This window comes from Leopardus geoffroyi, chromosome D1, assembly GCF_018350155.1.
Source record: "Leopardus geoffroyi isolate Oge1 chromosome D1, O.geoffroyi_Oge1_pat1.0, whole genome shotgun sequence".
NCBI classification, from domain to species: domain Eukaryota; kingdom Metazoa; phylum Chordata; class Mammalia; order Carnivora; family Felidae; genus Leopardus; species Leopardus geoffroyi.
The window spans coordinates 107,023,876-107,050,665 of NC_059329.1; the positions used below are offsets into that span (position 1 = coordinate 107,023,876).

The following is a 26,790-nucleotide window of genomic DNA, read 5'->3' on the forward strand; positions in this document are numbered from 1 at the left end:
GAGGCCCTCTGCCCCACCGGGTGCAAACCCGAAAAGAAACCAGGGAAGCATCTTTCTGTCCCCAGCGTAAGCGATGGATAAGCCCTTAGTTTAGGAGTCACCAAAACACTCCCTGGTGTGGGGGAGTTGTTTATTTGATGATCAAACAACATCCCGTTTATTCGAGTAAGGATTAAAAGGGGCGGGGAGTTCAAAGTCTCATCCTCAGAATCAAAAGGGTCACTAACACACGACTGAATTCATTTAAGACTAAAAGGAATATACTCCAGAAAATATAAATTCCTGGCGGCTGCGTTCTGCTTCAACGTGTCAACCCAGACCATAATGAGTAAGGAGACTGAAGGGAGAGGTATCGGGGGCTCAGCGGATTTTGGGGGGGGGGGGGATACGGGGGAGATGATGGGAGCGATAAGAGGTAATGGCTTTATGCTCATCCCCGATTCACAGAAATGAGGGCACAGGCTCTCTCTACCGACACCTGGAAATGCCACGCAAAGCAAAGAGGGAGGCCATCGGGCAGGGCGGGTGGAAGACAGAGATGCACACCCAGACTCCAGCATCTAAGAAACAGGACGATACGGTCAAGTTTGGATCGCCAAGAAAAGAATGGAAGGGGGGAAAAATGGAAGAGTTTCACCGAGGGTCTACTCTCTCCAAATAGGAGAAAGGCTCACGGGAGATCCTGACAGATCTCATGTGAAATGCTTTGGGGGTTCCGTCCTGCTCTCCTAGCCTTTCCAGGAGCCCTTTTCTAGCTCTCCTGGATGGCTTCAGCTCTCAAAGGGCACCAACCATCCCTGGCCATAATTTTATTTATTTATTTATTTATTTATTTATTTACTTACTTACTTACTTACTTATTTTTTACATTTATTTATTTTTGAGACAGAGAGCACAAGTGGGTGAGGGGCACAGAGAGAGAGAGGAAGACACAGAACTTGAAGCAGCCTCCAGGCTCCGAGCTGTCAGCACAGAGCCCGACGTGGGGCTCGAACTCACAAACCGCGAGATCATGACCCGACCCGAAGTCAGATGCCCAACCGACTGAGCCACCCAGGCGTCCCCCTGGTCATAATTTTAGATCTATCACACCAACAACAGTCAACACACAAAAATCACTCCTTCCCCTCCCTCGTTCACACAGAAGTCCACTGTGTAAATCATTTGAAATATTCATCTGAAATCAGTGAAAATAACAATTTCATATTTCCTGGTAATTGTAAGGTAGAAAAAAAGCAAAGTAAATGGTGATGTTGATTATACTTGAAAGTGTGGGGGGGTGGGGGGTGCCTGTGTGTTTCTGTCGGTTAAGCGTCTGCCTTCAGCTCAGGTCATGATCTCGCAGTTTATAAGTTCAAGCCCTGCATCAGTTTCTTTGCCTCTCTCCCCCTCTCTCTGCTCCTACCCCGCTTTCACGCGCAATCTCTCTCAAAAATAAAAATAAAAACTTTAAAAAGAAGAAAATTAAGTGCGGGGGGTGGGGGGTGGTTAAACAATGAAGAACAAGGCTGATGTATGATTTTTTTTAAATCCAAGAAAGATTTTCTCAGATTAAGGCACCGAGGACCCCGAATCGCAAGTCACGAGCTCCCTTAAAATCCTCCTCCCCCTGCACAGCTCTGTGGGTCAGAAAGAGCAGGATGTGCATGAATGCAAAATCCGGAGGCGTTTAGCTCAAGAAAAAGAACTTCCGAAGAGCTCTTCGTTTCTGGGAATGTTCGAGCCGAGGTTTCTGGGATGTGTCAGATGGTATTCAGGCATCACAGACCAGAGTCGGCCTCGGAAACAAGCAAGACCTTTCCCACAGAGAATAAAATGAAACGAGTATATGAAATGATGCCTAGCACGGCGCCTGGTGCCTAGGGGAGGCATGATAAATATTCGGTTCTTCTCACCCCGAGAGTCCATGGATCTATGATCACATATATTGTATGTATTTCTGGAGGGGTAATTGGATACACTCGAGATTCCTCCAGAAGCTCCCGATTTTCTCGGGAGGAGCTCTGGCGAGAGAAGGCAAGGGGAGGAAAGGGGCTGTGATTGTCCTTGCTGGTGGCAGCCGTTCTTCCTCTGCCTGGAATTTCCAGCACCTTCAGGCGGGGCCAGGCTTGGGCCGGATGCTGTCCACCACAGCTGAAATAACCACACCAGCAGCTTTCGCTCCTTTCATCAGGGCGTGTTCCACCTGCAGGGCAGAGGGGTTCACAAGACACTCAGAGGCTTGTGCCCTGCCCTACCCCTACGCCTCACCCCTCCCCTTCAGGAACCGGCCTGCCTGGAGTCTTTTTCTAGAGGAGGAAGCGACCTGGCTGGCCTACATTTCCAAAGATTCGAGAGAAGTCAGGACGGCCCAGAATGGACAGCCGAGGCAGATGCTCTCCCTTTCCCCCACGGGCATCCACGGCTCCTGGCCCCCTTCTTCCCTCGGAGTCCATTCGGCTCAGGGTCTGCCTCTAGTGTAGGGCTCAGAGGCAAAGGATCTCAGAGCGGCACAGCCACAGGGGCCCTCATTCCACATACAGGGAATCTGAGAGCCACGGAGGGGGGACTCACTTGGACAAAACTCACTGGGACAAAGTCACGAAGTGAATTAGTGTCTAAGCTTGGCCCACACTCCAGAGAAGGCCCCCTATAATCCATCTGATCCTTGGGGGTCTTCTTGTCACGTACAAACGCTCAGGGGACAGGCGATCCTTCACACCGGAACCCCCAAGCCCTCGGCCCTGGAGTGAGGCCTCCCAAGAACGGTGTACGGGCCACGAGTGGACAGAGTACAAAGGGGGAAGGTGCACAAAGTAGGGGGGGCAGGGGCGGGGGCCGGGTGACCCGCTCACACTCAGCAATAGTAGACAGACTGGGATTTGAGCCCCGCAGCCAGAGAGAACATAAAAAGACGTAGGCAAAAAAGCAGAAAAATTACGTCCTACCTTTCATTCTTGGTATTTTTTTTTCTTCTCACAATTAATCTTTATTTTTACTTATTTAGTTTTTAAGTCCTGACTTCTTAATCTATGAAAAAGGGGATGACAAATACGTCCTCCACTCACCGCAGGGGGTTTTGGCAAGGACCGGATATAAACAAGGGCCGCTCAAGTCGTCACAGATATTTAGGTTTTCAAAGCTCTCGAACACGTGGGCTGTGCCTGGTTGGATTTACTTCCGCTCTGTGTGGTGGGAAGTCATAAACCCAGACACAGCCCCGGCTGGCCAGGCAGGTTAAGCGGGTGAAACTGGAAGGTGGCATACCTGACCCCCGCCACACACACCCCGTCTAAAGAGGCAGACACGCTTGGCCCCACAGCGTGTCGGCAAGCAGGGATACGTACCTGACGGCCTGATCAATTAGTTGTTCTAGGGAGGCTGTGAATCCAGATCCTTTTATATAATATCTCTACGTGGTTAAATGCTGTTTGGGGCACCTGAGGGGCTCAGTCAGTTCCGCGTCCGACTTCGACTCAGGTCACGATCTCACAGTTTTGTGAGTTCGAGCCCCACGTCAGGTTCTGTGCTGACAGCAGGGAGCCTGGAGCCTGCTTCTCTCTTTCTGCCCCTCCCCTGCTCACACACACACACACACACACACACACACACTCTCTCTCTCTCTCTCTCTCTCTCTCTCTCTCTCTCTCAAAAATAAATAAACATTAAAAAAAATGCTGGCAAGTCATTCAAATTAAAAAAAAGATGGGGCGCCTGGGTGGCGCAGTCGGTTAAGCGTCCGACTTCAGCCAGGTCACGATCTCGCGGTCCGTGAGTTCGAGCCCCGCGTCAGGCTCTGGGCTGATGGCTCAGAGCCTGGAGCCTGTTTCCGATTCTGTGTCTCCCTCTCTCTCTGCCCCTCCCCCGTTCATGCTCTGTCTCTCTCTGTCCCCAAAATAAATAAACGTTGGAAAAAAAAAAAAAGAAAGAAAGAAAGAAAGAAACTACTACTCATCCAGGCAAAACACGTCTGCGGGCCACATGCCGCCGCTAGTTTGCAGCTTTAACAATAAAGTATGGACCTCGGTTCATCCCCATCCTGGAAAAGAACAAACGGTCTCAGAAAGAAAAATGGTTTGACCAAGGAGACACACAGCCAAGCTGGGACTCGGCCCAGGGCCCTTGCTCTACAGTCCTCCGTGGGTTCCTAGCGGTGAAAATACCTCCTGAACCGTAAAGCCCCGTAGGAGCAGAAGCCCGGTAGCGCAACAAAGCATACAAAACCACCGCGCACCGTTCCGGCCAGTGACTGGGACGACAAGGCCCCAGGAGAGCCGGGCAAGGAGCCACTGGCGGAGCCAAAGCCACCCTACCTGCTGGCTCCTGGGCACACCGTATCTGAGGTTGTTGACGAAGTGCTCACAGTTCCCGTCAATCAGGCTGTACTGCACCATCTTGTTGATCATCTTCTTCGTGCGCCGCACGATCTTGTCCACGGGCAGGGGCAGGTACGTCCCATCCAGCTTGTTGTTGATCTTCCAAGAGCAGCCGTGCAGCACGTCCTCCAGGCGACTGTATTTCACCACGGCCCGGTTGCTGAAGATGGAACTGATACTGCCGGCCTCAAATTCCTCACCTAGAGACCCAGATGAACACAAGCTGGAAACCTGCAAGGGACAGCTGGTGGGGGGAGGGGGGGGCGGGGGCAGGGGTGTGCAGAGCACGGGCTCCGGCCAGGATGTTGGTCAAGCTGCTTCCCTCCGAGGCCTCGGCTTCACCATCTATAAAAAGCATGGCAGGGGGCGCCTGGGTGGCTCAGTCGGTTAAGCATCCGACTCTTGGATCTTACAGTTCGTGAGTTCGAGCCCCGCCTGGGGCTCTGCACTGATCCGTGCAGAGCCTGCTTGGGATTCTCTCTCTCTCTCTCTCTCTCTTTCTGCCCCTCCCTCGCTCATGTTCTGTCTCTCAAAATAAAGAAATATGCTTAAACAAAAATCAAAAGGCACGGAAGAGGATGGGAGTCAGATGAAAGGAGTTGCCCGGGACCAACTTGCCCATGAAGACTTTTACCCTGCACCGCACTCCCCACGGTCAACCCCCGCAGCAATCTCTCTCTCTTGTAAAACTCTAGAAAAACCTTATGTCACAGCCCCAGACTCCATCCTGTGTTGCACTGACCTGACGGAGTCCTAAGAGTTTTGAGTCTGGCTTTCCTAACTAGACTTCAGCATCTTTGCAAACGTGCGCTAAGCACCCTTACAGGTAAGTGTCAGCTCCCGGGTGTGGGGCTCCGTGACATGCCTCCCTCTGCAGCCACCGCTGGGCACAGGGGAGCCCAAGCAGACAGGCCTCTCACTGCTACCCCACTCAGCTTCCAGCCAGAGCCACGATGCCTTTGTCTCCACTCAAACACTGGGATTTGGAGACAGCATTCCACGGATTCGAAAAAAGAAACATTTGAAAGGGGTTATGTTATCATATTCAGTCCTTAGAGGACACAGATGCTCAGAGAGGGTCAAGCACCTGCCCAGAACCAGGACGGTCGCAATCTAAAACCAAGACTGTGTTTCTGCCGAGCCCATATGGATAGGCCAAGGTGGGTACCCTCCTCCTCTGAAAGTTGTCTGAGAACAAGAAGTGTCCCTTGTTCTGTCCTTCCGTATTAGAAGACTCTCTGTTGATTTTACAAGAGCTGGCAGCAGGGAATTCAGCTCTGAGGAGCAGAATTCGTTTTCAGAGGAAGATCTGACGGGGAGGGTGGGGACGTGACTGTTAGCGACCTCTCTGGTTATACAAGACGGAGGCTCCCGGACTCAGTCTGGGAAGGAGAGGTGGAGGAAACTGTAACGGGGAGGATTTTTTACCGTGTCCGGGTGTAGGCGGGGCATGGGAGAGGGGCTCTGCCCTGCTGGAAGGTCCCAGCAGGTGAGAGGCTGGGCCCAAGGAGGAGGACGGAGCCCCAGGCAGTGAGAGCCGTGAACCGTCCCAGTGCCCTTCTGTAATTCCATCCTGAACGGGCAGTCCTTGCACAGGATGCAAAATTCCAAAGGCATCAAAGAATATGCATATTCTCCAGCTCCTCCAGGGCCCTTTGCCCCAGGCGACCAGTTAACTGAGTCAGTTTCCTGTTCTGTTCTGTCAGTTTCCCGCTTCCTCCCATCACATCTCCACTCAAGTTTTAATCAGCTGCCAGAACAGCTGGGTCCACCATGAGGCCCAGAAGCCCCGGACAGGCGAAAAGCGCAGGGAGACAAGGGCAGGCGGAGGGGCCCAAGCGATCAGGGAGCCGGAAGCAGCATTTGGGGACGATCGGAACCTGTAAGCATCTGCACTCCTCCTGGGGAACCCTCAGAAATATGAGGAAGGGGGACTGAGGTTCAGGGAACAGGGGGACACTTTCTGACTCTCCATCTCCCTTAGGGCTGGACACTCCGTGGTTTTTGGTAGACAAGAGATCAGGCTCCATCACCCAGTTCAATTAAGGCCCGGGAATGCTTCGAGAATTCTACGGCTAATGAAAGGCAGCAGCTGAGGAACATGATAACTAACTGTATTTCTCTTCACTCCGCTAACTTCAATATCAATATCAACATTTCCATAGAGTATCCACTCTTACTCGGGGGAGCCAGATGGACCACATGGTCGTCTTCCACATAGATGGCCCAGTGCTCATAGCCGATGCGAAAAATCTCAATCAGGTCTCCAGGTCTGGGTCTTGGTTTGCTCTGTGACGGAAGAAATAAGATCGAAGAAAGAAACTGCACGTGCCCAAGGACCCGGTTTGGAGAGCAGCTACTGCTCAGCCTAAAGCCACTGGATTCCATCGCTTTACAGAAATCCCGGCGGCAAGAAGCTCTCTCCACACACGGGACCAAAGGACCCACCCCCCCTCCTGCTGTCACCCTCGTTATGAAAGCCACAGAGGCTAACTGTGCCAGCTATCAATGTATTGCCCCTTGGTTCCAAATGCACCCTCCAGATGAGTTCTGCGATATGTGCTGGAACTCTTTTCAGCTTTTCTCCCTGAAAATGAGCACTGTGGAAGGGGTTCTCCTGCAGGGGTGGGGGTGGGGGAGGGTGGTGAGGAGGGTGATGGTCAGTAGTGTGGGTGTGAGGACTTCTAGTGGAGCTCTGCCTGAGCCGGATCCCTCCGACCCCATCACCTTGCAGCCTTGGCCTGGCAATAACCCTTCTGGGGCCCTTTTGATGGAGACATCAGTGCCCAGACACTTCTTGCACCTGCTGATGTCCCGATTTCCTCTACAGGTCACCACGTGGACCACCTGTGGTCCAAAGGGTCCTCCCCTCCCCTGCATGCCAGCTCCCCACACACACTCCAAAGGGTTGCATTTGCCCAGCAGTCACGGTGCCGTCCCAGCCTGGCCAAACCAAACTTCTCTGCTCACCTCTCTAACCGAGTCTCAATCCCTTCCAAGTCTTTCCTTCCTTGAGTTTTCTCCCTCAGCCCTGGGAGACCATACTGAGTTTCTTCATATCTTTTTTTTTTTTTTAATTTTTTTTTTCAACGTTTATTTATTTTTGGGACAGAGAGAGACAGAGCATGAACGGGGGAGGGGCAGAGAGAGAGGGAGACACAGAATCGGAAACAGGCTCCAGGCTCTGAGCCATCAGCCCAGAGCCTGACGCGGGGCTGGAACTCACGGACCGCGAGATCGTGACCTGGCTGAAGTCGGACGCTTAACCGACTGCGCCACCCAGGCGCCCCTAATGTCTATTTATTTTTGAGAGAGAAAGAAAGAAAGAGAGAGAACGAGTGGGGGAGGGGCGGGGGGGATCCAAAGCAGGCTCCATGCTGATAGCAGAGAGCTTGATGGTGAGCTCTGACTCACCAACCATGAGATCGTGATCTGAGCCAAAGTCAGATGCTTAACCGACTGAGCCACCCAGGCGCCCCAAGTTTCTTCATATCCTGTAGTTACTCTTACGTAGTTTAATAATTCTTTATAGTAAATCTCCCCCTGTTTAACCTACTATGTGTTTCCATCTCTTGATTGGACCCAGAATGTTGATATTCTGTCTCTTCAAAGAGGCCTAGGAGGAGACAGTGTGTGTGTGTGTGCCTGTGTGGCTCAGTTGGTAGATTTATTAAGAGGGTAGATCTCATGCTAAGTGCTCTTACCACAATAAAAACAAGGGAAAAAAATAAAAAGAAAATAAATGCTTTTTTGCCATTGCAAACCCGAACTAAAAAAGAAAGAGAAAGAAAGAAGGAGAGAAAAAGAGGAAGGAAGGAAGGAAGGAAGGAAGGAAGGAAGGAAGGAAGAAAGAAAGAAAGAAAGAAAGAAAGAAAGAAAGAAAGAAAGAAAGAAACAGAAAGAAAGAAACAGAAAGAAAGAAAAAGAAAGAAACCCTCATATCCTTCCTATCCCATATCCCTCCTTCTGTAATGTGCGTCCCTCCTAAACTATCCCTGTTCGTCCTGGGAAGAATGTCTGTTCCCTGATTCCTCCCAGAGAAAGGAAGGTCAGAGCCAGTTTAGACAATCAAACCACCCCACCGAGCCATCAACTTTACAGTGGCTTGTCACTTATGCCAACTTTACAACAATTTGCCCACATAGCCTAACTTCCTCAAGGCTATAGCTCACCTCCCCGTTCCCAGCTCTATTTCCCTGGCGAAGGACAGCCATTCGCCTGGGCCAAACCTCCTGGAAGTAAAAGGGGGGTGGGAGGGGGTTCACCTGTTTCTTTTCCAAGTTTCAAATTCACAAAGTTTGTTTAGCCATCCCCACCATCCAAGTGAGAACGTGGATTGTCCTAAACATCCGAAGAGATTTCTCGTGCCTGTGTAGACCTTCCCATCTCCTAACCCCAGCCCCAGGCAACCCTGGGTCCATCAGCCCGTCATTCACCTTGATTTTGCTAACTGCCTTTTCTGGGTACAAGGAGAAGATCACATTATTTCTGTCCTTCATTAATACGGTGTATGACATTAATTTATTTGAGGGTGTTATACCCAACTTGCACAGCTGGGATAAATCTCAGTTACGGTGTTTATCCTCTTTCTGTGTTGCCGAATTCAGTCTGCTGGTATTCTGTTGAGGATTTTGACATCTATATTCACAAGAGGTATTAGTCAGTGGTTCTTTTCTTTGGGGAAGAGGAGGGGATTTTAGAATTTTCAGGAGTTTTCTTTTGTTCCTTAACACTCTTCACCTGCAGTATTACCACTGGATAGGGGTAGTAAGGTAAAAACTTGCATGTGATTCACAACAGACTCAATAGTCAACAAGAATTACCACTCCCTTGCTAGATTTTCTCTAAGAAATCACTAAATTGATTTTATTGAGCTTTGGGTCTCCACCTTGGTTGCACATGAAAATGACCTGGGGAACTTTTAAAAATTAAGACTCTGGGGCGCCTGGGTGGCTCAGTCGGTTAAGCGTCCGGCTTCGGCTCAGGTCATGATCTCATGGTTCGTGGGTTCAAGGCCCGCATCGGGCTCTCTGCTGACCGCTCAGAGCCTGGAGCCTGCTTTGGATTCTGTGTCTCCCTCTCTGTCTGCTCCTTCCCCACGCACACACACTCTCTCTCTCTCTCTCTCAAAAATAAATAAACATTAAAAAAATAAAAAGTAAGACTGATCTGGAGTATGGCCTGGGGACTAGAGTTTTAAGCGCTCCCCAGGTGACTCTAATCGCAGCCAGTGTTATAGCTACATTGGAGGCTTTTCCAAAGTCTTGTCCTTCCTTTTCCCTGTACTTTATCCTCCCCAGCATTTCATGGACCTCATAGAACCGTCTATAGCCTCCAGGACAAACCTCCAGTCCCAAGCGATGTTCCAATCTCCAATTCCAGATTAGGGTCTCTGTGCCCTCTTTCTCCCTTTGGAGTCAGATGTTACTTCAAAACGTTCCATCCACCTGCCTTTTATTCCCTTTGCAGAGACTGGCAACCCAGCTCTGACCCTCCTCCCAGAATCAGTCACCTGCTGAGAAAAACCGGTATTTTGTAAGGCCCCGGGATAATGTTTCTGAAAGTTTTATCAATCTGACAGACGTGGTAGGGAAGTGGGTGGAGGGTTTGTTCCTGCCTACCGCCTGTGGCAGGTTGGCAAGAGCAATAATTTGAACTCCTAGGAGTAAAAAGGTGAAGCCCTGGGACCTTTTCTAGAACGCATGGACTCTCGGGTCAACCCCTGACCAGGTATTAGAGCGGATGTGGAAAGCCAGCGGTGTAAGAAAATCCTCCAGGGGCGCCTGGGTGGCGCAGTCGGTTAAGCGTCCGACTTCAGCCAGGTCACGATCTCGCGGTCCGTGAGTTCGAGCCCCGCGTCGGGCTCTGGGCTGATGGCTCAGAGCCTGGAGCCTGTTTCCGATTCTGTGTCTCCCTCTCTCTCTGTCCCTCCCCCATTCATGCTCTGTCTCTCTGTCCCAAAAATAAATAAACGTTGAAAAAAAAAAAAAAAAAAAAAGAAAATCCTCAAGACACAAATATTAGGAATTCCACTTTAGGCTCTGACCCTGACCCCGACAACATCTCAGAAATAAAACCCAGAGCCGGACTCTCTAAAACGGGGGAAGTGAATGAAACCATGTATCAATGATATACAAAGTCTCCTACAAGGAGCCATGATAATGTTGCTCATCACATTGTAATGTAAGTCTTATCTACTTCCTGTTTCCCCACACAGTCTGTGAGGGCCTTGAGGGCAAGGATCCTTCCAGATCTCTGCTAAATAAAAAAAAAAAAAAAAAGGGGGGGGGGGCCTGAGTGGCTTAGTCAGTTAAGCGTCTGACTTCCGCTCAGGTCATGATCTCACAGTCCGTGAGTTCGAGCCCCGCGTCGGGCTCTGTGCTGACAGCTCAGAGCCTGGAGCCTGTTTCAGGTTCTGTGTCTCCCTCTCTCTCTGACCCTCCCCCGTTCATGCTCTGTCTCTCTGTCTCAAAAATAAATAAACGTTAAAAAAAATTTTTTTTTTAAGTGTAGCCAAGGAAACTTCGATAGTCCTTATTTCACTGCTATTAAGTAAAATCCTATTCATCTCTTACTACATTTTGCCAGTAACATTGAGTCCTACAGACCTGCTTTTTGCTTATAGTGTTATCAAATGAGATTCCAGAGCCTACCCTTAAAAATGCAAGACTGTTTAAAAGCAATCTTCTAGGGGCGCCTGGGTGGCTCAGTCAGTTGGGCGTCTGGCTTCGGCTCAGGTCATGATCTCACAGTTCATGAGTTCAAGCCCCGCGTCGGTCTCCGTGCTGACAGCTCAGAGCCTGGAGCCTGCTTCCGATTCTGTGTCTCCCTCTCTCTCTCTCTCTCTGCCCCTCCCCTGCTCATGCTCTGTCTCTCTGTGTCTCAAAAATAAATAAAACATTTTTAAAAAAATAAAAAATTAAATAAATACATAAATAAATAATAAAAATAAAAACAATCTTCTACAATGTCGAAGGTGACGTCCTCCCCGCAGCTAGAAGGGCAACAGCAACTTCCCGCATCATAAAGCTTGCTAAAGAGTCTGACTTGGTAAAGTACTAAACTGAAAACACTTACAAAAATATCAACCTTGTTATATATTGTGCCATATGGGGGCTTCGTGGACATTTATGACTGCTACCCACTTGCTCTGCTCTCTGCTAAGCTAAGTCAGTCCTTAGAGTACCATTTGAACAAAATGGTCTTGAAACATTCTGGAAGTTGGCGTAGTGTCTTGTCAAAATACCCTTCAAGGAGAAATGGAAATTCTTCTTGGTGGCTGGACTTGATCATTCATTGGCCTGATAATAATGTTCTAATCATCAACAATGCTACATTCCTGAACAATATAACTAAGACCAACTCGATTGGCACTTTCCTCTTCTATCACATAATGAGAAATAAAAACCTTTGACTGTCAGGATCATTATTTGACTAAAGAGGTCAAAAGCCTCACCTCCTTTAAGCGAGTACAATGCAGAGGGTCTTAATGAACCCACAGTAACTGGGATAGTCATTTTCTGCAGCCAACTCTCAGCACCTAGAATCATATCACACTAAAACCACCTCTAGAAGATACCTTCAAAAACACTGGGTCCAATCTCTTCATTTTTTTCTTATAACTTCAATTCTTTTCAAAGGCAACTGACTGGGGGCGCCCGGGTGGCTCAGTCGGTTGAGCATCCGACTTTGACTCAGGTCATGATCTCGCAGTTTGTGGGTTCGAGCCCCCCATCGGACTCTGTGCTGACAGCTCAGAGCCTGGAGCCTGTTTCTGAGTCTGTGTCACCCTCTCTCTATGCCCCTCCCCCCCTTGCACTCTGTCTCTCTCTCTCTCTCCTTCAAAAATAAATAAACGTTAAAAAAAAAACTGTAATTTAAAATAAAAGGTAACTTACATCCAAGAGAATGGAAAACCTATGTCCACACTTGTACATGAATGTTCGTAGCAGCGATATTCACAATGGCCAAAAGATGGAAACAACCTAAATGTCCATCAACTGATGGATGGCTAAACAAAACGTGGTCTATACAAACAATGGAATATTATTCACCAATAAACATGAATGAAGGGCCGCTACATGTTACAACATGGACAAACCTCATAAACATTATGTTAAGTCAAAGAAGCCAGACACAAAAAACCACATATGAATTTCAGAATAGGTCAATCCATAGAGACAAAAAGTAGGGTTCCCAGGTACTAGGACAGGGGGAAACTGGGAAGTGACTGGTAACGGGTAGAGAGGTTTTTGAGAGTATTGAGAAAGTTCTAAGATTTTTTAGTGACAATGGCTACACAACTCTGAATGTACTAAAAACCTGTACATTACAATTATACACTTTAAAAGGGTAAAGTTTGGGGCACCTGGGTGGCTCAGTCAGTTAAGCGTCCGACAGGTCATAATCTCAGGGTTTGTGAGTTCTAGCCCCACATCGGGCTCTTTGCTGTCAGTGTAGAGCCCGCTTCAGATCCTTGGTCCCCCTCTCTCTCTGCCCCTCCCCTGCTTGTGTTCTCTTTCTCAAAAATAAATAAACATCAAAAAAAAAAAAAAAAAAAAAAACCAAGGTAGAGACTGTTAGATTGGATTAAAAAGCAAAACCCAACTCCATGCTGCATACAAGAAACATATTTGAAATATAAATGCATAAATAGGTTACAAGCAAAAGCAAGAAAATTTTATGCCATGCTAGCACTAATTGAAAGGAAGTTATACTGGGGCGCCTGGGTGGCTCAGTTGGTTGAGAGTCCGACTTTGGCTCAGGTCAAGATCTCATGGTTCATGGGTTTGAGCCCCGCATCGGGCTCTCTGCTGTCAGCTCAGAGCCTGGAGCCTGCTTCAAATTCTGTGTCTCCCTCTCTCTCTGCTTCTCCCGCACTCGTGCTCAGTCTCTCTCTCTCTCTTTCTCAGAAATAAATAAAAACATAAAAAATAAATAAAAAATAAACATAAATTAAAAAAAGAAAGGAAGCTAGAGTGGCTATACTATCAGACAAAGTAGATTTCAAAGCAAAGAATATTACTAGTGATAAAGAAAGTAATTTCATAACAAGGGAATCAGTTTATCAAGAATAAATAATAACCCTAACTGTCTACATGTCTAATAACAGGCCCCATGATTCATCAAGAATGAACTGATAAAACTGCAAGGAGAAAGAAACAGATCCATAATCATATTCAGAAATTTCATACTCCTCTATGTAATTAATAGAAAAATATCAACATAAGACCTGAATAACACTATGAACCAACTTGACCTAACTGATATTTATAGCATACTCCATCCAATAATAGCAAAATACACAGTCTTCTCAAGAGCTAACAGAACATTTACCAAGATGGACCATATTTCGGGCCATAAAGCAAGTCTCAATAAATTTCAAATGGATTCAAACCATATGAAGTGTGTTAAACGGGGATGTTTATAGTCATAAATGCCTATAATAGAAAGGAAGAAAGGTCTGAAATCAATGACCTCCACTTCCACCTTAAGACATTAACAAAGAAATGTGAGGGGTGCCTGGGTGGCTCAGTTAGTTAAGCCACCGACTCCTGATTTCAACCCAGGTCATGACCTCATGGTCGAGAGTTTGAACCCCATGTCAGGCTCTGCACTGGGCGTGGAACCGGCTTAAGATTCTCTTTCTCTCCCTCTACCGCTCCCCTACTCTCTCTCTCTCTCTCTCACACACACACACACACACACACACACACACACAATCTCTCTCTCTCTCTCTCTCTCTCTCTCTCTCTTTCTCAAAAAAATAAACAAATAAATAAACAAGAATTGTAAAATAACACCGAAGAAAGGAAATGATAACAAATGGGGCAGCAGCAGAGATACAGAAAATAGAAAACAATAAAAGAAAATCAATGAAATCCTAAGTGAGGTCTTCGAGAAAACCAATAAAATTGATAAAACTCTAACCAAACTGATTAGAAAAATAAAGAGAAGACAAAAGTTACCAATATCAGGGATGAGAGAGATGACATTATTACACATTCTGCAGATAGTAAATGGGCAGTAAGGGAATATTACAAACAACTTTATGCCCATAAATTTGACAGATTATAAGAACGGCGGAGATTCTTTGAAGACACAAGCCATTAAAGCTCACTCATGAAGAAACAGATCTTGTGACCATCCCATATCTACCAAGGGTTTGTAGTTAAAATTCTTGTAGCCTTGTAATTAAAATTCTTCCCACAAAGAAAACTCTAAGCCCAAATGACTCCACTGGTAAATTCTACCAACCATGAAAGGAAGAAATGATATGAATCCTACACAGGATATTGTGAAGTGAGAATACTTCCAAACTCAATCCATAAGGCGAGCATTACCCTAATACAGAACCAGACAATTACAAGAAAATAAAATTACAGATCAATATCCTTTATGAATATAAATACAAAAATTCTAAGCCAAATTCTATAAATCGAATCAAACAATGTATAAAAAGGATACATCATGGCCATGTGTGGGTTCCCCCCCCCCAACCCAGTATTTCAGGGTTGTTAGAACATTTGAGCACCACTCAGTGTAATTCAAACTAAAAAAGGAAAACTGTGGTCTCAATAGGTACAGAAAAAGCACTTGTTAAAGTTCAATGTCTATTCCTGATTTAAAAAAAAAAAAAAAAGCTCTCAACAAATTTAAAAAGGGATAAAAAGATCTGATAAAACGGCTCTATGAAAAACCTACAGCTTACATCATGTTAAATGGTAAAGACTGGATGTTTTCCCTTTAAGTTGAAGAATGAGACAAACATCTGCTGGCACCCTGCTAGTAAGCATTGTACTGAAATTCCCAGCTAGTGCAATTGAAGGCAAAAAATAAAGAAAGGCATCCAGATTAGAAAAGAAAATGCCAAACCGTCTTTATTTGCAGATGATGTGATCACCTATGTAAAAGGTCTATTGGAATCTACCCCCCAAAGGATACTAAAGCAAGTAAGTAAGGTTGAAGGTAAATCTACAAAAGTCAATTGTGGGGGGCTCGGTTGGGTAAGCATCTGACTCTTGATTTCCACTCAGGTCATGATCTCATCGTTCATAGGATCGAGCCCCATCCTGGGCTCCATGCTGACAGCATGGAGCCTGCTGGGGATTCTCTCTCTCCCTCTCTCTCTGCCCCTCCCCTGCTCATGCCCTGTCTCACACGCGTGCAGTCTCAAAATGAATAAATAAACTTAAAAAGTATTTCCGATTACTAGCAACCAACGGTCAGAAATTAACATTTTTTTCAGTTTAAATTTTCAAAATTGAAATCTGAAAAAAAATTTTAAGCTATTTCAGGGGTATCAAAAAATATTAAATACTGACCAAAGATCTGAAAATCTTTCAAAAGAGGTGCTAGATCTGTATGCTGAAATTTATAAACCATCGCTGAGGGAAATGACAGAAATAAATAGTACCTCTTGCTCATGGGACAGGAGACTCAATATTGTTAAGACATCAATTCTCTTAAAGATTTGATGTGATTCCCATCAAAATCCCGGAAGGCTTTCTGTAGAGTCCTCTGTAGTTGGAGGACTAACATTACTTGATTTTAGGAGTTATTATAAAGCTATAGTAATCAAGATAGTATGGTACTAGCCCCACAATAGACAAGTAGGATCAACAGAACAAAACAGAGAGCTCAGGAAGAGACTTACAGTACATAGATAACTGGGTTTTATGCAGGTACAAAGACAACTCAACGGAGAAAGAATGGTCTTTTCAACAAATGGTGCCAGCACAATGGGATATTCATAAGGAAAACAAAACGTCAATCTGTACCTCACACCATATAGCTCAATATGTATCAAAGATGTAAATGTAAATGTAAAAAAAAAAAAAAAAAAAACTAAAACTTTAAAATATCTAGGGGTAGCTGAGTAGCTCAGTCGGCTAAGTGTCCAACTCTTGATTTCAGCTCAGGTTGTGATCCTGGAGTGGTGGGATCAGGCCCTGATATTCTCTCTTTCTCCCTCTGCCCCACTCCCCTGACGGAGAGAGAATATTGCAAAGCATGTATCTGATGAAGGGCTTGCACACAGAATTTGTGAAGAACTCCCAAACACACAAACCCAAGGCAAACAATGGGCAAAAGATTTGGACATTTCACCAAATAGGATATATGTGAATGGCAAATAAACACATGAAAAGATGTGCAATATCATTAGTCACTAGGGAAATACAAATTAAAACCACAATGAGATCCCTACATACTTATTAGGATAGCTAACATTAGACACTAACTATACCAAATGCTGATGAGGGCACGGAGGAACTTGAACGTTCACACACTTCTGGTGGGAATGTAAAATGGCACAATCAGTTTGGAAAACAGTGAGTTAAACATACATCTACCGTATGATCTAGCCATTTCATTCCTACATATTCACCCAAGAGAAAAGACAGCATATGTCTGTACAATGACTTGTGCACAAATGTCCACAGAAGCTTTATTTGTAAGAGCCAGAGACTGGGAACAGCTCAAATGCCCATCAAGAGGTGAATGAAAAAAAAATGGAATACTACTCAGTAGTAAAAAGGAATCAACTATTAACAACACTCAACAATATGGATACAACTTAATTGTTTTTAATGCCTATTTATATTTGAGAGAGAGCCAGTGAGTGAGCGGGGGAAGGGGCAGAGAGAGACGGAGACAGAATCTGACAGAATCTGAAGAGTTGTCGGCACAAAGCCCGACGTGGGGCTCAAACTCACGAGCCACGAGATAATGACGTGAGCCAAAGTCAGACACTTAACTGACTGAGCCACCCAGGCGCCCCTGGATACAACTTTAAATTTTTTTTTTCAACGTTTATTTATTTTTGGGACAGAGAGAGACAGAGCATGAACGGGGGAGGGGCAGAGAGAGAGGGAGACACAGAATCGGAAACAGGCTCCAGGCTCTGAGCCATCAGCCCAGAGCCTGACGCGGGGCTCGAACTCACGGACCGCGAGATCGTGACCTGGCTGAAGTCGGACGCTTAACCGACTGTGCCACCCAGGCGCCCCTCAACTTTAAATAATTACATGAAATCATGTGAAAGGAGATGGACAAAAAGGGCATGTACGATATGATTTCCTTTACATAAGTGTCTAGAAAATGCAAATTAATATACAGTGATATAAAGCAGATCAGGTGATCCCTGGGGATGCAGGTGAGAAGGGGGGGGGATTTACAAAGGGAAACAAAGTTTCGTAAGTTATGGAGATGTTCATTATCTTGATTACGGTGATGGTCTCGTGGGTGCACCCATATGTCACAACACATCCAACTCTATATATTCTAAATATGTGCAATTTATTGCATGTCATTTGTACCTCAATAAAGTTCAATGAAGAGTTCAACAAAGCCGTGTTTAAAGAATTTTTGAAGGCATATCCAACATCCCAAGTCGCTAGGCAGTTCAACCTGCCACACAGTCTAAATAAAGTAAAACACAGTCTGCAGAGAAGCCACAGGCACGTTAAAGATACACGCTAAGAATTCTTGTGATGCCCACCTTGGCGGCTTGCTTTGCTAACTTGCTTGTGCTCTCAGGCTTCGGGGTTGAATGTGACTCTGCTCTTTTCTGGCTGGGTGTGGTCTCCAAGTTAACTCCGGGCTCCTCCCTAAATGAATGTTGGGATCACGTAGTTAACAAATCACACTATTTCACAAATACTGGAAATTCTGCATCACTTCAGATGTGGGATTTTAAGATACCTTTCAATTTTCAGATTCTAGGAAACATTTTCCTCAAGGCTTGTTTCTGCGATCACGCATTTAGCTGTCGTACAAAATCACTGCCATTTACTGCTTTTCAGACGATTGTTTAAAATGCTAATGATAGCAATGAGTAGCTCTCAGGATTTTTTTTTTTAATTGCTGATAATCTTTCTTACTTATCAAAGGGACACTTGCACATAGCTTTAAAAAACTGGTAATAGTACATAATGGCTTCTAATGAAATGCAGTAGAACTCTGCTCCCTCCCTTCTCTCTTCTGGTCCAAAAAAATTTTTAGTATTTATTTTGGAGACAGAGTGTGAGTGGGGAGGGGCAGAGAGAGAAGGAGCCAGAATCTGAAGCAGGCTCTGAGCTGTCAGCACAAAGCTTGATAGGGAGCTCGAACTCACGAACAGTGAGATCATGACCTGAGCCAAAGTTGGGACACTCAACCAACTGAACCACCCAGGTGCCCCCCCCACAAAAATAAAATCTTAAAAAAAAAAAAAAAAAAAAAAAAGACGTGGGTTTGAATCCTGGCTCTGATATTTGCTGTCCAACCTTGAGCTAGTAAATAAATCTGTCTGAACATCAGTTTGATTATCTATAAAACAGAGAAGAAAGTATTTTTCTCAGAATTCCCAAGAGAGTTAAATGAGAGACCATATGTACACGTCTGGTACATCACCAACCAAAAAAATGGCATTTTCTTGACCTTTCCCTATGCTTCACCCCTTCTCCAAAGTATAGTGTATGGGAGTGGACAGAACCCCTCCTTTTCAACATAGCTCTTTGGGGAACTTTTAGACCCTTAAAATCTTCAAAAGAAGCAAACCGTGTTTTCAATTAAAGCGAATTAAGGAAATTTGCAAGAAGATCTCATCATTCATTAGTGAGACCAACTGGCCACATTGTAAGCGTTTTTCTAAAGCGATTCTGTCCTCAGGGCTCTGGGCAAGACATTGTGACTAGAACTGCCGCAAGGCAGGTCCTGTCAGTGGCCCCAAGCCCTGGTCACAATCTGGTTATTATCAGGAGCACACCAGCCTTCCGGTTACTGGTTAGTGGTAGGCTGGTGACTCTGAAAACCACCTCTGGAATTATAAGAGCTGCCGTCAAAGTCGGTTCTTCAAAAGGCTCCCCCCACCCTAAAAGCCAGTCCCTCCATAGGGTGACTCTTACTCCTCCTGGACGCTTCTGTCCAGTTCTGAGGTTCCCTGCTGCAGGTGCTTGGGAGAGAGCTGGACCAACGCTTGAGAGGCTATTTCTAAGGGGGAGAGGGGAGGGAAGATGCTATTTAAACCACAACTGCCTCCTACAGACAGTGAAATCTGTGAAGGGAGAGTTGGAGGCAGCGCCTCGGACATCTCTGTGAAGGTGGCTCCGAGCTCCAGCCGGGCCTGGTCAGCCCTCAGTCAATTTGGGGGGTAAACGAAGGGGGCTGTGGGACTAGGTGCTGGAGAGGTCTCGGCTCCTCCGGTTAGGAAAGACTTTGGAACTCTCCGGGATAGAATGGGGAAGAAGGTGGAGGGAGAGCCCAGAAATCCCGGGACTAAACCCGGCAGCAGAAGCTTCTGAGGAGCTAGAACCCTAGAGCCGTTCTCAACTCCGCCTGCCCGGGACTGCCACCCCGCTAGCCCTTCCGCCCCCAAACAGAGTCGCAGGGCTCGCGCTGATGAAATGAACATCAAACGCTCCCTCCCGAGCGTGCACTCGTTCCGGTTAACCGGCATTTCGCGCCATCAACACGTAGCTACGAGAAGGGACCTGGAAGACAACTCTGGTGACTTCTCGGGGCGGGGGTCCGAGAACCTCCCAGTAGGGCCTCCAGGCCGGGGCGCGGCGGCTCGGTGGGGAGGGGCCCGGTTGCAGCGGCGGCGCCCGGGCCGACGGGGTCACGGCTGGGCCCCGTACTTGCGGCTCCGGACGCGGGTTTGGGGCGGGGCCCGGGGGAGCGGGAGAGGCGGAGCCTGCTCTTCCCGGGGGCGGCCGGGCTCAGGCCCATCCCGCGGCTGCGGCTCGGCGCCGGCGCGGCCCAGGCGGCTCTGCCCCAGGTCGGCGGAGCCGCGGACGGAGGGGCGCGAATCCCGGAACGCGGGGCGCGCGGCCAACGGCGGGGGCGCGCGGGGCGCCGCGCGCGCACCGCCGAGGGAACAGAGAGGGCGCAAACGCGGGCGCTTGGAGGCCCGGGAAAGGCGGGGGAGGGCGGCGGCGGAGGTCATCCGTGGGGCGGAAGGCCACGCGGGCCAGTAGGCACGGAGGCGGGGGTGTGCCATCCGATCTCGCTGCAGAAGCCAGACGTTAAGGAGCGACAAATGCATTGAGGCCAGATTAGGAGGGCCTGGGAGAGGCACGCTCAGGAGTTAAGATCTTGAGGGATCCAAGGTTTTTAAATTATTTGCATGACTTAAATTATATATTTTGTAATTAATTACATATAATATGTAATATACACAAAACGTATGGAATGCACGTAATTGTGAAAACGTGATAATAAAATCACTCCCCGTGAATACACCTGCCTACTTAAGAAGGGGAACACGCCTAGCACCGAGAGGCTAGGTCCTGTGTGTTCCTCCCTTACCTCCCTGCCGCCCTCCGCCAGAGGTATCCTCTGCTCACTCTTGTGTCTATCATGGCCTTGCTTTTTTTTTTTTTTTTTTTTTGAATCTTTTAATGTTTATTTCCGAGAGAGAGAGCGTGAGCGAGGGAGAGGCAGAGAGAGAGGGAAACACAGAATCCGAAGCAGGCTCCAGGCTCTGAGCTGTCAGCACAGAGCCCGACTCCAGGCTTGAACCCACAAGCCGTGAGATCATGACCTGAGCCGAAGTCGCACACTTCACCGACTGAGCCACCCGGCTGCCCCTATACCCTTGCTTTTTAAAATGGCTTTTTAGGGGCACCTGGGTGGCTGAGTCGGTTAAGCCTTGGACTCTTGACTTTGGCTCAGGTCATGATCTCCCCGTTGGTGAGATTGAGCCCTGCTTGGGGGCTGACTCTGCCTAACCTGCTTGGGATTCTCTCTCTCCCTCTCTCTCTCTGGCCCTCCCCCTCCCCCCTCTTAATAAACTTTTAAAAATAAATAAGTAAAATAAGCCTCTAGAAAACAGCTTTTTAAAATCCTTTCTTGGGGCGCCTGGGTGGCGCAGTCGGTTAAGCGTCCAACTTCAGCCAGGTCACGATCTCGCGGTCCATGAGTTCGAGCCCCGCGTCAGGCTCTGGGCTGATGGCTCAGAGCCTGGAGCCTGTTTCCGATTCTGTGTCTCCCTCTCTCTCTGCCCCTCCCCCGTTCATGCTTTGTCTCTCTCTGTTCCAAAAATAAATAAACGTTGAAAAAAAAGTTTTTTTTAAATCCTTTCTTTGCATCCCTAATACATTGTTTGGTTTGGCATACTTGAAGCCTTATAAAAATGGTAAGCTGTGTTAACAAGCTTCTTCTTCTGCAACTAGCTTCTTTCAAAGCTGTTTCTACAATACATACCTATTACCGTGCAGATCTGTAATTCATTTTCCCTGCGGAAAAACATTCCATTCTGTGACTACTCCACAGTTTACTGACCCAGTGATAAGGCCACTTGGTCCTTTTTTCTCATTTGGAATTCGAAACTATGGAAAAGAGCCCAAACTATGCCCTGGTGTGCACACGCAAGAGATTCTACAGAATGTAGCACCTGGGAAGGTATGCACATATTCAAGTTTACAACAGAATACTAAAACGTGTTCCCCACTGAGTGTACCAATGTCACTTCTACCAGTGTGTGTAAGAATTCTTGTGGGTTTACATCTTCACCAACACTTAGTGCTGTCATACTTTTTCCAGGTGACTGGATGTAAAATAGTATTTTACGAAGGAGTTTTACTAGAAGTTGTGTTTTAGGGGGGTGGGGGTGCCTGAGTGGCTCAGACAGTTAAGTATCTGACTTCGGCTCAGGTCATGATCTCATGGCTCGTGAGTTCGAGCCCCGCATCAGGCTCTCCGCTGTCAGCACAGAGCCTGCTTCAGACCCTCTGTCTCCCTCTCTGTGCCCCTACCCTGCTCGCACGCTCTCTCTCTCTCAAAAAAAAAAAAAAGTAAATATTTAAAAATTAATTTTAAAAAAAGAGGTTTGGGGCACCTGGGTGGTTTAGTTGGTTAAGCATCCAGCTTCGGCTCAGGTCATGATCTCATGGTCCATGAGTTCGAACCCCTTGTCGCGCTCTGTGCTGACAGCTCAGAGCTTGGAGCCTGCTTCCGATTCTGTGTCTCCCTCTCCCTCTCTGCCCCTTCCCCGCTCATGCTCTGTCTCTCTCTGTCTCTCAAAAATAAATGATAAAAAAATTTTTTTTTAATAAAAAAAGGAGAGGCTTGATTCTATTCCTGTAAAAAATACCTTTTTTTAAACTAGAAGTTTTAATTTACATTTCACTGATCACTAAGATTGAAACCTTTATATATATGTATAACCACTTAGATTTCCGCTCTTAAAAAGTGCCTGTTTGTGTCTTTCGCCCAGCTTTCTTTGGAGTTGTCTTCTTATTAATATGTAGAAGCCGTTTATGTGTCTTTGATGCTCATCTTTGTCAGTTGTATTTGTTTGGTTTTTTTTCATATTTTCTTCGAGTTAATGGCTTAGCTTTCCACTTTCTTTCTGAAGTCTCCTGATAAGGAGATATTATTAACTTCAATGAAGTAGACTGTATCAGTCCTTTCTTTTGTGGTTAGCACTCTGTGTCTTTCCAGGAAGTCCTTCCTCGCCCTGAGGTCTGAAAACCATTCTATATTTTCTTGTGAAAGTTGCAAAATTTTGTCCTTTTCACTTAATCTGTCTGGAACTGATTTTCCCCATGTGAATAATCCCCATATGATTTACCTCAGCCTGACTTATTGATAGTTTCTTCTTCCCCCAGTAATGAGCAAGACCACCTCTGTCACACCTCAGGCTTTGGTGAATAAGCAAGAATACTGTTGACTGTATTCTATTCCACTGGCCAATGTGTCTCTCTTTGTGCTACTATCAAAGGGATTTTAACTATTATATCTTTATGATAAATCTTAAATTAAAAAAGAATTTTATTTAATGTCTATTTTTTTGAGAGACAGTGTGCATGGGAGAGGGGCAGAGAGAGAGGGAGACAGAATCTGAAGCAGGCTCCAGGGTCCGAGCCATCAGCACAGAGCCCGACGCGGGGCTCGAGCCCACAAGCCATGAGATCGTGACCTGAACTGAAGTCGGATGCTCAACCGACTGAGCCATCCAGGCGCCTCTATGATAAATCTAGATACGTGGTTATCTTGAGATCCTTCCCTCCCCCCCTTATCCTTCCATAGAAGCTTCTTGACTCTTCTTGGGCTTTTGCTCTTCCATAAATATTAGCTTGTTAAATTGCTCAAAATACTCTGTCGACATCTTGACTGAAATTACATTGACTGGGTGGCTCAGTCAGTTAGATGTCCAAGTTCGGCTCAGGTCATGATCTCACAGTTTGTGAGTTCGAGCCCCATGTCGGGCTCTGTGCTGACATCTCAGAGCCTAGAGCCTGTTCCGGATTCTGTCTCCCTTTCTCTCTGCCCGCCCCTGCTCACACTCTGTCTCTCTCAAAAATAAACATTAAGGGGCGCCTGGGTGGCGCAGTCGGTTAAGCGTCCGACTTCAGCCAGGTCACGATCTCGCGGTCCGTGAGTTCGAGCCCCGCGTCGGGCTCTGGGCTGATGGCTCGGAGCCTGGAGCCTGTTTCAGATTCTGTGTCTCCCTCTCTCTGCCCCTCCCCCGTTCATGCTTTGTCTCTCTCTGTCCCAAAAATAAATAAACGTTGAAAAAAATAAATAAATAAAAAAAATATAAACATTAAAAAAAAAAAAAGAAAAAAGAAAGAAATCACATTGAGTCAATAAATCAGCTTGGCGATTTTGACATCTTTACAAAATTGAGTTTTCCAGACGATTACATATGATCTCTATCTGTTAGGTCTCCTTTAACCTCTTTCGATGAAGTTTCATATTGTTCTTTGTAGGGGGCGCCTGAGTGGCTCTGTCGGGAAAGCATTCGACTCTTGATTTCTGCTCAGGTCATGATCTCATGGTTCATGAGTTTCATCTGCGCTGTCAGCGTGGGAGTCTCCGTGTCTCTCTCTCTCTCTCTCAAAATAAAGAAACAAACTTTATATTACTCTTCATAAAGATTTGATCTTAGGTATATTACATGTTTCCCTCTACTCATTTGGAAGTTTACACTCGACTCTTTTATTTATTGCCCTTGAAATTTTAACATGCATGCTCAAAGTCTAAAAGTAATGTCTTAAGCACCCCTCTGAAACAATGCAAGGGTGGAGGGGCAAGAACTGGACTGGACAGCTGGGAGAGGAAGGACTCCTACTTCTAGAAGAGTCCAGGGGTGCCTGGGTGGCTCGATCGGTTGGGCGTCTGACTTCGGCTCAGGTCATGATCTTGCAGTCCATGAGTTCAAACCCTGCATCGGGCTCTGTGCTGATGGCTCGGACCCTGGAGCCTCCTTCAGATTCCGTCTCCCTCTCTCTCTGCCCCTCCTCTGCTTGCACTCTGTCTCTCTCTCAAAAATAAAATAAAAACATTAAAACAAAAATTTAGAAGGGTCCCAAGGGAGACCCGGGTGCCTCTCTGAAGAGGTCCTCAGAGATGACAGAGTATTGGAGTCAAGGAACTTTGCCTGCACTCTGTCTACCGAGACCACATAAGCAGAGGCCTCAGCACTAGGACTGAAATGGCACAGAGCTGGGGACAGTCCACGGACCACCCTCGGCTTCCCGGGGCCTGTCAACTCTGACCTTCCTCCTGTCCCCCACATGCGGTGATGTCTACACTCTCCTCTGCTCCCAGGCCCTCAGGCCATGCACCTCACCCCAGGTGAATTAGGACACGCGATCAAATCTGTACACTGAGCTGTGGTTTTTGGTTTGGTTGATTTTCTTGGTCGGGCGTTTTCTTTACCTATTTTAGGGCTTTGCTTGCTTTTGTTACTTTTTATTATGGAAACGTGCACATAAAAATAAAAGTCAGAGGAAACCGAATAATGGATCTCCACTAACCTTTCACCCAGCCTCTCCAGCTTACAGTGCATGGCCAGTCTTGCTTCATCTATACCCCCCCTCGCCCCGCCAACTTCCTCTCAACAACCAGATTTTTTTGGAGCACAAGCCAGATGCCGTATCATTTCATCTGTAAGAATTTCAGTACATATGTCTAAAAGATAAGGAATCTTTTAAAAATGAAGATGACCACGGCACCGTTAGCACATTTAAAGACATGTTAGCAGTTCCGTAATGTCATCAAATCGCCAAAGTCTACCTCTCCCTGATTTTGCTTGTATGTTTCTTTACGTGGTTTTTGTTTGAGCCCAAAGCCACGTGGATCCATAAATTACAACCAGGGGATGTGCCTCTTAATTTCCTTTTGTGAAAGTAGGAGTCAGCAACTACCCTCTAACTGCCATCCAGCCATTGCCTGTTTTCGTATGGCCTCAGAGCTAAAACTGGCTTTATATACTGTTGAATCGTTTATAGGGATGTCTGGTTGGCTCAGTCGATTTCCGTCCGACTTTGGCTCAGGTCATGATCTCATGGATCATGGGTTCGAGTCCCACATGGGGCTCTGTGCTGACAGCTCAGAGTCTGGAGCCTGCTTTGGATTCTGTGTGTGTCTCTCTCTGTCCCTGCCCCACTTGTGCTCTGTCTCTCTCTGTCTCTCAAAAATAAGTAAACATTAAAAAAAAAATTTTTTTTAAACACAAAAATATCATTTATAGATTTTTGTAAAGTTTATTTATTTATTTTGAGAGAGAGAGAGACAGGGAGAGAGAGAATCCCAAGCAGGCTCTGCACTGTCAGCACAGAGCCTGACGTGGGGCTCGATCCCATGAACCAAGAGATCATGACCTGAGCTGAAATCAAGAGTCAGATACTTAACCGACTGAGCCACCCAGGCGCCCTTATTGTTAAACCACTTAGAAAATAAGAGTATTTGTGTCATGCGAGAATTATATGAAATCCAACTTTCAGCATCCATGTTTGATTTAAACATCACCTTTAAATCCCCTTTATTTCACCTTTAAAAACCCTTTATTTTCAGACCGTGTTTGGCAACTTTCGCACGACAAGGGCAGGGGTGTGTAGTTGCTGTGGCATCTGAGACTTTATGGCCTTCAAAGTGTAAATATTTACTCGCTGGCCCTTTACAGAAAACGTTTGCCAACCTCCAATCTTACCGGCTTCTCCTCCACCTCTTTTCTTCCCTGAAACTTTTTCATTGAAGTAACGGGGATGCTGGCGTGGGCACCCTACATGCTAAAATTGGAACAATACTGAGATGATGACCATGGCCTCTGTGCCAGGATGCCACACACATTTGTGAAGCGTTCCATATTTAGAGGGGAAAAAAAACAAACAAACCCTAGAGAACCAGAGTCATTTGTCTTGTACAATACAATCATCCATGCCCTGTATTCCTAGACACTGGTAACTAAGTATAGAGACTCAATCAAATTCAGCTTTGGTGACTTTTTCTTCCAGAGGATTCCACTAGCGTCCATGTATCCTTCCATCAGGAAGTAAATATGTCTGCTTCTGTATCTTTCTGTGATGTCACCAACCGTTGATGACCAGTGCTAAACTATTTTGAGTTCCAGTAGCGAAAAGTGACTGGTGAGTGACAGGAACTGTCTGGGGATATGATGAGGTCTGCAACCCCGCGGGAAAGAGGGAGTCAACATACATGGCCC

At 46.5% G+C, this 26,790-nt stretch overlaps 1 protein-coding gene, 1 long non-coding RNA gene and 1 other non-coding gene across 3 annotated transcripts; 1 reads left to right on the forward strand and 2 right to left on the reverse strand.

Annotated features, from left to right (window-relative positions):
- Window positions 1-1,913: 1,913 nt before the first annotated feature.
- On the reverse strand, window positions 1,914-20,119 carry PLAAT5 (phospholipase A and acyltransferase 5). The gene is made up of 6 exons (XM_045485649.1): window positions 19,976-20,119; window positions 19,244-19,328; window positions 17,857-17,965; window positions 6,536-6,644; window positions 4,293-4,555; window positions 1,914-2,185 (listed from the first exon to the last, which is right to left on the reverse strand). The coding sequence occupies exons 1-6, from the start codon at window positions 20,064-20,066 to the stop codon at window positions 2,093-2,095; spliced, it is 750 nt and encodes a 249-aa protein (XP_045341605.1). The 5' UTR covers window positions 20,067-20,119; the 3' UTR covers window positions 1,914-2,092.
- Window positions 10,786-13,120, reverse strand: LOC123601856. The gene is made up of 3 exons (XR_006714270.1): window positions 13,073-13,120; window positions 11,501-11,503; window positions 10,786-11,024 (listed from the first exon to the last, which is right to left on the reverse strand). It is a non-coding gene; the product is annotated as an uncharacterized LOC123601856 (long non-coding RNA).
- Window positions 20,120-26,328: 6,209 nt separating the features above from the next.
- On the forward strand, window positions 26,329-26,439 carry LOC123602777. The gene has a single exon (XR_006714552.1). It is a non-coding gene; the product is annotated as a U6 spliceosomal RNA (small nuclear RNA).
- Window positions 26,440-26,790: the final 351 nt, after the last annotated feature.